General features: G+C 41.5%; 2 protein-coding genes across 2 annotated transcripts; both read left to right on the forward strand.

The window, feature by feature from the left end:
- Nucleotides 1–742: 742 nt before the first annotated feature.
- On the forward strand, nucleotides 743–2,926 carry Taf7 (TATA-box binding protein associated factor 7). Its single transcript, XM_052155833.1, has 2 exons — nucleotides 743–1,010; nucleotides 1,411–2,926. The coding sequence occupies exon 2, from the start codon at nucleotides 1,431–1,433 to the stop codon at nucleotides 2,454–2,456; it is 1,026 nt and encodes a 341-aa protein (XP_052011793.1). The 5' UTR covers nucleotides 743–1,010; nucleotides 1,411–1,430; the 3' UTR covers nucleotides 2,457–2,926.
- A 6,398-nt stretch (nucleotides 2,927–9,324) lies between these two features.
- LOC127664023 (mitochondrial ornithine transporter 2-like) lies at nucleotides 9,325–10,987 on the forward strand. Its single transcript, XM_052155907.1, has one exon. It carries the CDS (start codon nucleotides 9,614–9,616, stop codon nucleotides 10,409–10,411), a length of 798 nt encoding a protein of 265 aa, XP_052011867.1. The 5' UTR covers nucleotides 9,325–9,613; the 3' UTR covers nucleotides 10,412–10,987.
- The last annotated feature ends 272 nt before the right edge of the window (nucleotides 10,988–11,259 follow it).

Consider the following 11,259-nt stretch of genomic DNA (forward strand, 5'->3'; position numbering starts at 1 on the left):
ACCCTGAGAAAGCCTCGGGGCCACACTGGGATCCAGAACACCCAATGCAGTCACTGGCTAGCTAATACTTTGTTGGCTTAAACCTATGTCTGAACAGCCTTCTTTGGTGGTTACCCCACAACAAAATCAGACCATTTGTGTTTCAGACAATTCTGTTCTAAATGAATCTGTGTCATCATAAAAACATTTCTTTACAGTTATATCTATTAGACATATTACCAAAGTATTGTATCATACATATCACACCTGGTCCTCTGGAGCTAAAAATACAAATGAAGCCAAAGGCTTAGTTCCTCTCAAGGCCATTAACACGATTATATATAGTTATATAGCGTTATATAATGAACAACAATATTGTATCATTCCGCTGTTTTGGCCACTTTACATTTTACTTAATGATGTTGCCAATGTTTTAGCGGAGGCCGATTGGATACACCCTGGGACTTAAAGATGCTTTCTGCAGGGTCGCCCTTCATCTCTGGTAATCACTCTAGAAACTGTCCCGACCCACGACTTCATAAAAGTGCTGTTTTAAGGGCTAAACTTATATTTTACTTTTTGGAATCTTTCATCTTTCATTTCCAAGCCAAGGCTTTTCTGTAAACACTCTATACAGGGCAAGTTCTCACGAGAAGACGTAATCACGGCACGACGTAATTACGAATGCGCCTGCGCGCGACGCAAGTACTTCCGGAAGAACGGCGGCCAGCCCCTGCGCGTCTACTTCCGGTTTGTGACGTAGCGCCCGTCTGCTTCCGCTCTCTGATGTAGCGCTTACTTTCCTTCTCTTCAGCGTAAGAGGAGCCGTGGCAAGCTCTTCTCCGGAGTTCGGGTCTTTGCGTGGCGGTGTGGCGAGGTTTCGCGCCGCGGGTCCTTAGCCGTTTCGTTGTTAGCGCACAGGTCGCCCTGCCGGGCGGCCGACAGCGCAGAAAAACCGAAAGGCCGACGCGCCGCTGCCCTGCTGCTTTGCTCACGCCGCTAGAAGCTGAATTCACAGTCGCTGGTGAACTGTAAGTACCCGAGTCGAATAGTTCGCTCCTTTTATTTAATCCTTTTATTTTATTTTATATCTTATTGGGGAGAGTCTGTGGATTGGGATTGTCTGCCTAGATGGACTGTCTGTGCCTAAAACCCCTCAGGCGCTGCCGTTTCTTTCCTTTGCAGTTCAAGTTATGCAGCAGCAGTATCTAAAGGTTCTAATTTGGTATTGCATCTAGTAGACGAGTGAGTTTTACAAGGACACTGCCAAATGGGCTTCATGTTTAGAGACTAGAATTGGGACTTGATTAAAAATTAAGATAAAATAGGCACTAGCTGGTTATCCACTTAGTTGTTGTTTTCCTTAGAACTCGGTAATTAAGAATTTAAAGTTATACTTAGTAACGTTGCCCTTTTTTAAAACTGTTGTAGGAGCTCACAAGGAATTAAAGATGAGTAAGAGCAAAGATGATGCACCTCATGAGCTAGAGAGCCAGTTTATCTTACGACTGCCCCCAGAATATGCCGCCACGGTGAGGAGGGCAGTGCAGTCTGGGCACGTCAACCTGAAAGACAGACTGAGCATTGAGTTACACCCTGATGGGCGTCATGGAATTGTCAGAGTGGATCGAGTGCCCTTGGCTGCAAAATTGGTAGATTTGCCTTGTGTTACGGAAAGCTTGAAAACCATTGATAAGAAGACCTTTTACAAGACAGCTGATATCTCTCAGATGCTTGTAGCCACAGTAGATGGTGACCTATACCCTCCTGTGGAGGAGCCAGCAGCCACTGCTGATCCCAAGGCAAACAAGAAAAAAGATAAGGACAAAGAGAAAAAGTTTGTTTGGAACCATGGAATTACTCTACCTCTGAAAAACGTCAGAAAGAGAAGGTTCCGGAAGACAGCAAAGAAGAAGTACATTGAATCTCCTGATGTGGAAAAAGAGGTAAAGCGGCTGCTGAGTACAGATGCAGAAGCTGTCAGTACTCGTTGGGAGATAATTGCTGAGGATGAAACAAAGGAGACAGAAAATCAAGGCCTTGACATCTCCTCTCCAGGAATGTCTGGCCACAGGCAGGGCCATGACTCACTAGAGCATGATGAGCTTCGAGAGATATTCAATGACCTCAGCAGCAGCAGTGAAGATGAAGAAGATGTAAACATCATTGACACTGAGGAAGATCTGGAGAGACAGCTACAAGACAAGCTAAATGAATCAGATGAACCACACCAAGAAAATGAAGGAACCAATCAGTTGGTTATGGGAATTCAGAAGCAGATTGATAACATGAAAGGCAAGCTCCAAGAAACCCAAGACAGGGCAAAGCGCCAGGAGGATCTCATCATGAAGGTAGAAAACCTGGCCCTCAAGACCAGGTTCCAAGCTGTTCTGGATGAGCTCAAACAGAAGGAAGACCGTGAAAAGGAACAGCTTAGCTCTTTGCAAGAAGAGCTGGAATCACTTCTGGAGAAGTGAGAATGTTGACTTTAGTCTTCAGACTAATTAGCTTAAGAAAAATTTATTTTCAGAGTAAGGTCTTGAAATAGTCCTTTTTTTTTTCCTTCCTTTTTTATTCCCTGAGTTTTGTTGATTTTTTTTTTGTTTGTTTGTTTTTGTTTTCAGAACTTAGGTGGTGGATTTTCATTTTTAAGAAAAGAGCATTGCATAAGCAAGTTTGTTGTAGAGAAGATACAAGTAAGATGAGTGAAATGAAAACACTTTGGACTTTTAATCATGTTGCTATAGGACACTTTACAATTTGTTTCCTAAATGTTTCTGGTCCTATTCTTTGGTGCTAAGATCAGTAAGAAGCTAGCCTACAGGCAATGAAGTTAATTTTTTTTTTTAAATAAATATATTTTTTTACTTTCTCAGCAAGTTACAGAAATACAAGTTTTTTTTTTCATATAAGTTGTTTGTTATACAATAAAAGCTACTAATTTTCACTTTGTTTATCTTGTTCAATGAATACTGAAAGTTGAAGTGGGTTCATGGAGTTTAATGACTGAATGGTATAGATCAAGATACATGCTGTTCTTTTGTTTTTAGAAAAAGGAATAACACCAGGAAATGGAAAAATTCATCTTGGTATTATATATTAAGGTTCAAGTCCACCTACTCCATCAAGAGGTTTGTGAACACTGAGTCCAGAACCTTCTTAAACCATCCTAGTTCTCATTGATGGATGTCTGTATATTTTTCTTGAGCACTAAGGTCATCTGTAGAATACTGGAAGCAGTTAAATAGTTATCAGATAAACGATTCCACTTGCTTAGATTAAGGTTATATTCTTAACTATTGACAATTTAATTGCTTTAATTATTTAATAGACTGATGTCTGTTCATGTTGTTTCATTAGTATTTTCCAGTATGAAAGCCTGTGTCCAGCTGGGCGGTGGTGGCGCATGCCTGTAATCCCAGCACTCTGGGAGGCAGAGGCAGGTGGATTTCTGAGTTCGAGGCCAGCCCGGTCTACAGAGTGAGTTCCAGGACAGCCAGGGCTATACAGAGAAACCCTGTCTCGAAAAAAAGCAAATCCAAAAAACAAAAAACAAAAAACAAAAAACAAAAAAAAAAGAAAGCCTGTGTCCTGGTCTGGTATTATAAAATTTCCTACATAGAATTATTCTGAGGCATTTAATGTTTTACAAATGGCAGGGTTTTTTTTTTTTTTTTGAAAACCCCAATTGTTTTTTTTTTTTTAAACAATTAATTTTTTTTATTCGATATAATTTATTTACATTTCAAATGATTTCCCCTTTTCTAGCCCCCCCCCACTCCCCGAAAGTCCCGTAAGCCCCCTTCTCTTCCCCTGTCCTCCCTCCCACCCCTTCCCAGTTCCCCGTTCTGGTTTTGCCAAATACTGTTTCACTGAGTCTTTCCAGAACCAGGGACCACTCCTGCTTTCTTCTTGTATCTCATTTGATGTGTGGATTATGTTTTGGGTATTCCAGTTTTCTAGGTTAATAACCACTTATTAGTGAGTGCATACCATGATTCACCTTTTGAGTCTGGGCTACCTCACTTAGTATGATGTTCTCTAGCTCCATCCATTTGCCTAAGAATTTCATGAATTCATTGTTTCTAATGGCTGAATAGTACTCCATTGTGTAGATATACCACATTTTTTGTATCCACTCTTCTGTTGAGGGATACCTGGGTTCTTTCCAGCATCTGGCAATTATAAATAGGGCTGCTATGAACATAGTAGAGCATGTATCCTTATTACATGGTGGGGAATCCTCTGGGTATATGCCCAGGAGTGGTATAGCAGGATCTTCTGGAAGTGAGGTGCCCAGTTTTCGGAGGAACCGCCAGACTGCTTTCCAGAGTGGTTGTACCAATTTGCAACCCCACCAGCAGTGGAGGAGTGTTCCTCTTTCTCCGCACCCTCTCCAACACCTGCTGTCTCCTGAATTTTTAATCTTAGCCATTCTGACTGGTGTAAGATGAAATCTTAGGGTTGTTTTGATTTGCATTTCCCTAATGACTAATGAAGTTGAGCATTTTTTAAGATGCTTCTCCGCCATCCGAAGTTCTTCAGGTGAGAATTCTTTGTTTAACTCTGTACCCCATTTTTTAATAGGGTTGTTCGAAAACCCCAATTGTTAAGGTGCATAGTTAAAATTAATTTTTGTCTGATTTGTAAAAATTCAGTTTAAAAATACTTGCTTCATAATTCAAATTTTCTGTTTGTTAGAAAACAGTAGTGAAATGTTTAAAAATCAGTTATTAAAACTTTGATTCCAGAATCATACTTGTTAATGCTTAGAAACTTCAGAAGATAATTTTCTTCAAGTTTTCCTTGGGGTTTCACAAGCTTATAACTGCCGTGCAGCTTAAGAAAGATTCCCTTAATATCTGGCTTTAGAGTATTATGGTCATAAAGTGTATTTTTTTAAAATTATTTTTTATTGAATATCGTCTTCATTTACATTGCCAATAGTAAAACCTTTCCCGATATCCCCCCTCCCCTTCCTCCTTCCCCCTGCCCATGTATATGCCTCTTTGAGAGCTGGGCCCTGCCCCCCCTTCCCTTTGTTCGGGCCTCTGTTGAGCCTTTACCTGACCAAGGACCATTCCTCCCACTGATGCCCAACAAGGCCTTCCTCTGCCACATTTTTGGCTGGAACCATGTGTGCCCCTTGGTTGATGGTTCAGTCCCTGGGAGTCTTGGGGCGTCTGGGTAACCGAAATCATTGTTCTTCCCATGGGACTGTAAACCCCTTCAGCTCCTCTGGACCATCTTTCAGCTCCTCCATTGGGGACTCCATGCCCAGTCCAATAGTTGGTTGCCAGCATCTGCCTCTATGTGTAAGGCTCTGGCAGGGCCCCTCCGGAGATAACCATGGCATGCTCCTTTTGGTATACACTTCTTGTCCATAGTAGTGTCAGTTGGTTGACTGTTTATAGGATGAATCCCCAGGTAGGGCAGTCTCAGGGTGGCCTTTACTTCAGTCTCTGCTCCACACATTGTCTCCCTTATTGCTCCAGTGACTATTTTGTTCCCTTTCTTAGAGGAACTGAAGCATCCTCAAGTCCTCCTTCTTGAGCTGGGTGAATTGTAACTTGTTTATTTTGAGCTTTTGGGCTAACATCCGCTTATTAGTGAGTGCATACCATGTGGGTTCTTTTGTGAATGGGTTGCCTCGCTCAGGATGACACTTTCTAGTTCCATCAATTTGCCTAAGAATTTCATGAATTCATTGTTTTTAATAGCTGAATAGTACTCCATTGTGTATATATACCATAGTTTCTGTATCATTTCCTCTGTTGAGGGACATCTGGTTCTTTTCATCTTCTGGCTATTATAAATAAGGCAGCTATGAACATAGTGGAACAAGTGTCCTTATTACTTGTAGGAGCATCTTCTGGGTATATGCCTAGGAGTGGTATAGCTGGGTCCTCAGGTAGTACTATGTCTAGTTTTCTGAGGAATGGCCAAACTGATTTCCAGGTGGTTTTACCAGCTAGCAATCCCACCAACAATGGAGAAGTGTTCCTTTTCCCCCACATCCTCTCCAGCAACTGCTGTCCCCTGAGTTTTTCATCTTAGCCATTCTGACTGGTGTAAGGTGGAATCTCAGTGTTGTTTTGATTTGCATTTCCCTGATAACTAAGGATGCTGAACATTAAGTGCTTTAGAGCCATTTGAGTTTCCTCAGTTGAGAATTCCTTGTTTAGCTCTGTACCCCATTTTTTAATAGGGTTATTTGACTCTCTGGAGACTAACTTCTTGAGTTCTCTGTATACAGTGGGTATTAGATGTAGGGTTGGTAAAGATCTTTTCCCAATTTGTTGGGTTGCCATAAGTGTGTTTTCTTTTCTTTCTTCTTCTTCTTCCTCTTTTTTTTTTTTTTTTTTCGATTTTTGGAAATTTTTTCCCCCCTGAAACAGGGTTTCTCTGTGTAGCCCTGGCTGTCCTGGAACTCACTCTGTAGACCAGGCTGGCCTCGAACTCATAAATCCCACCTGCCTCTGCCTCCCAGAGTGCTGGGATTATAGGCGTGCGCCACCACCACCTGGCTAAGTGTGTTTTCTTAACAAAGTGGCAGGTGAAAAATTTTAAGTATATTTAAGGTATTTTACCACTCTTAAAAGAACTCACACGAGAGAAGATAACAGTATTTAACCAAACAGTTTTTCCTAAGGTCTTGGTACAGGTGATGCCTAAATGCCATCCGTATTGGAAGAGAAGGATGTTGGATGCACATTTTTTTCTTAACAGAATATTTTACTGGTCTGGCCCTGGTTCAGTTATTAGCTCTACTTGGATTCTCAAATCTATAATTTAGAAGACTAACATGAACTTCAACTGTATATATTCAACTGTGTTCTGGAAATACTAAAAAGCTGTCTCCTGGCAAACCAAGTCTGAATTCAAAATGGAAGTCATCCGGCCCCTTTGAGAACTTGCCTTCTGTTTTGCTATTGACAGGTGCCCCAAACTAGTCTGAACAGCTTGAGGTCAAGGAATACCAGTGCATATCATAGATCAGTGACTTGATCGTATGATTTTTGGGCCATGTAATTTGTAGGCTTAATATGTTTGCTTCGATTTTCTTCTCTCAAATGGAGGCGATAGTATTGCCAGCCTCACAGGGCTATTGGACTGACTGAAATCATAAGACAGGCTTCCTTAGAACAGTACCTGGAATATGGTGAGTGAACAGTGACCAAGGAACCATTACCATTTACTAGACTGGATCAAAATAGGCATCAAATGGTCTCCAATTAAAGAATGATAGAGGTGATGGTAAAGTGTTTACAAGGAAATTTTTTATTTTGACTCACTGTATATCTCAGGATGGCCTTGAACTCAGTTCTGTCTCAGTCAAGTGCTGGGACTGTAGATGTGCATGGTCAGGCCTGGCTTAGGGAACCAATGTTTTAATTAGGTTTTGTTTCAAATTCAACAAAGCCTCAAACCTTATATTTTGAAAAGTTTATTTAGAATATCTACAGCATAAAAATTGACTCAACTTATTCCTGTAGCTTTCTTGTTTGTTTCTGGACAGCTTTGTATTAATATTAAGAATGGCATAAGGAGTGATTATCTGTTACATAAAATTTAAAAGATGAAGATTGAGATCCAAATCCTGTATTCTCATGAAAGATTTCATTTTTCTCATGCACCTCTTAGCTAAGGAGTATGGTATAAAGATGAACATTTTTCAGTGTTTAAGGGCTCATGAGCAAATTGTGCTTTTTTTCCTGTGTGGGTATGTATGTGTTGGGGGTGTTGGTCCTTGGGAATACTGGGTAATTACTCTGTCACTGAGCTGCATATAGATATCACATTTTAAGAGGCATCTCATGCCTTTATTTGGTGTATACAAAACATTACATTTATGTATTTTTAATGAAAAAATTATAATTTTGTTATATAGACCCTTTAGAGACTTGTCTAAAAGTATGAATGGTTTTTTATCAACATGTGAACCTGTCTTCACAATAGTTTTTTTCTATTGTGATGGTAATGGTATGGTATGGTATGGTATTTTTCTAAATGGTGATTAGCTGTAAGGAAAGGAACTCATTAAAGTCTGTACTCAGAGTTGTTGATATTTAAGATCTTTATCCTTTGACGCCATCTCACAGAGAATAGAAAGTTTATTTTTCTGTATAAATTGAATCAATGGAGGCCCCAGCTCAAAACACAGATAAAGAGTGAATGAGGTGAACAGCATCTGAAAAGGAATTTATGTGCAAGCTTGTATCTATTTACTGTAGGGACCCTACATTTGAGCTTAGATGATTAGGTTCTGGAGAGATGACCCCTGGGTTAAGAGCACTTCACTTACAGAGGACCCAGGTTAGGTTTACAGTGCTTACATGGCGGCTTATAACCAATTAGTCCAATTCTAGGGGATTCAACCCCCTTCTGATCTCCATGGTACACATACATGCAAATTCGTAAAATCTTTTTAAAAATCTGAGAACATCTCTAAAGAAAAGTTACCGCAGAAAAGAATTTCAATGTCAATGGTTGGACATTTTCCAAAAAAGGCCATCTGCTGAAAATAAAAAAGCCTACCTCTTACCATGCACAATCTGAGTTTTAATACCTCACTGTTTATTTTGTTGTTGTTGTTTTTGTTTGTTTGTTTTTTGAGACAGGGTCTCTGAAGTTAGCCCTTTTGGGACTGTCCCTATAGATTAGGCTGGCCTTGAATTGAGAAATATGTTCATCTCTGCTTCGGGTTAGAGGTGTGTGCCACTGCACTAGGCTAAAGCCTCACTTTTAAATGTAGTCCAGGAAAGCTAAGGAAAGAAACATTTCAGTACACTGATCCCAGATTTGGTTACACCTCCAAAGTAGCGAGTCTGCAGAGCTCCGACTCCCGCCTTACTGGTCCTGGAGAAGAACATCTGCTGTGGGATGTTTTGTTTTGTGCCACGGACTTAAATGTAGCAACTCCCAAGTAGTTTGCTTTCTCTATTCATTTTGAGGCAAAGTTTCAATATATATCCCTGGCTGGCCTCAAACTCATTGTTCTCTGCTTCTTGAATGCTGGAGTTAAAGGTATGTGGCCCCTAGCATGGCCTGTCTTCTCTTTGAAAGCACTGTTCTGGTAAATTGTGCCCTTAAAATCCAGATTGGATTAACTGGGAGTACCTCCTGTGTCATTCTGCGTGGTAAGAAATCAGGAAGCCCACAGAGAAACATCCTTTCATCTCAACTTGCTTTGGTATTGAGGGTGAAACAGCTGTAGTTCACCAGGGTAAGCACACGCTCTATCACTGACTTACACACCCAGCTCCAGTAAAGCGTTTCCTCCTGGTATTGATAGGAGAAGTGGCCACTTCTCTCACACTGAAAGCATTCTGTCACTGCCCTCGGGGACAGTAGGGCGTTCGTGGATGCACGTGCATGGGGGTTATTCCCCAGCGGCCGAAGAGTGGCGGCCCAAGGCTTTGGCTTGAGTAGCTTTGACAAGAAGACAGATACAGGTCCGCAGCGGCCGGCCGTGGGCGCCGACAGAGACTTGGCTTCTGAGGACACTCACCAGAGGGTAGAGGAACATGAAGTCCACCCTGCCATCCAAGCCGCCATAGACCTCACAGCGGGCGCAGCAGGGGGCGCAGCGTGTGTGCTGACTGGGCAGCCCTTCGACACCATAAAAGTCAAGATGCAGACATTTCCCCAACTGTACAAAGGCCTCGCCGACTGCTTCCTAAAGACATACAACCAAGTGGGCTTCTATGGCCTTTACAGGGGAACCAGTCCTGCACTGCTAGCCTATGTCTCCCAGGGCTCTGTCCTGTTCATGTGCTTTGGCTTTTGCCAACAGGTTGTCAGGAAAGTGGCTAGAGTGGAGCAGAATGCAGAGCTGAACGACTTGGAGACTGCCACTGCTGGGTCACTGGCTTCTGCATTTGCTGCTCTGGCCCTCTGCCCCACTGAGCTCGTGAAGTGTCGGCTGCAGACCATGTATGAAATGAAGATGTCAGGAAAGATAACGCACAGCTATAGCACAATTTGGTCTATGGTTAAGAGTATCTTCATGAAGGATGGTCCCTTAGGCTTCTATCGCGGGCTCTCGACCACTCTTGCTCAGGAAATACCTGGCTATTTCTTCTACTTTGGGGGCTATGAAATCAGTCGATCCTTTTTTGCATCAGGGGGATCAAAAGATGAACTAGGTCCCGTCCCTGTGATGTTGAGTGGAGGCTTTGCCGGGGTCTGTCTCTGGCTTATCATATTCCCAGTGGACTGCATTAAATCCAGAATCCAGGTTCTTTCTATGTTTGGGAAGCCTGCAGGATTAATCGAAACCTTTATAAATGTTGTGAGAAGTGAAGGACTATTAGCCTTGTATTCTGGATTGAACGCCACTCTGATTCGAGCCATCCCTTCCAATGCTGCTCTATTTTTGGTTTATGAATACAGCAGAAAGATGATGATGAGCGTGGTGGAAGACTACTGAAGTGTCTTGATGAATCCTTGTCTGAACACATGAATGTGAGCACCACAGCTCTACATGTCAAAGAGTTCAAGACCAACATGGAGTTAGCTTTGACTGGGAATTTCGGGTTTGTCTTCCCTTCCTCAAATCTCAAGCCTTGTGGAGAGATCTTTATATCATATGGTTTCTTTCTGCAATCCTACTGAAATAGGAAAATCACTTCTTTTGCTGGTGGTGGCATCTACAGGGAGAACCCAAGACCTTACGTACTTAATCTCAATTTTCAGGGCTTCTTCATAAATCTGTATATGCATCTTGAATGGTATGTGTTGTGAGTGAAACATAATTTGGTTCTCTTTTAGTCTCAAGTATCACCAAAATATCTTGAGTTGATTATGTTTCATGTATATATTTATTGCTTAATTTATTCAAGATGTGGGTTATAGTTTAAAACCTGTTAAATATGCACACTAGGCTGTTTAGGTTTTTAAAGTCTTTAGGTGACCACCAAAACATTTATGTTGCTTTCTAAGAAGAGAATTTGCCTGTGTACCAGCATGGATTCCTCATTCGAGTAAAATTTCATAAATTCCTGGATTTTCTATGCTATCGTTAAATAGTGTGGTTAAAGTATAGTTATATACTACCTGCAATGGTACTGGTACTGTTAGGTGGGGTAGTGAGTATCAGGAAAGACTTTGGGAAACAGTGTGGTCTTGACCTGCACTAATCTCGTTCTCCTCTTCCAGAGAAGCCAGGCTTTAGATTGAGGAAGAAGCTAAAGGCATGGGATTATATACTGTACCTTGATGATCCTTATAGATGAAGAGAGTTTTAATAGCTCCCTGCCTCAGAGTATGAACTCTGGG

This window comes from Apodemus sylvaticus, chromosome 13 (genome assembly GCF_947179515.1).
Source record: "Apodemus sylvaticus chromosome 13, mApoSyl1.1, whole genome shotgun sequence".
Classification (NCBI taxonomy): Eukaryota; Metazoa; Chordata; class Mammalia; order Rodentia; family Muridae; genus Apodemus; species Apodemus sylvaticus.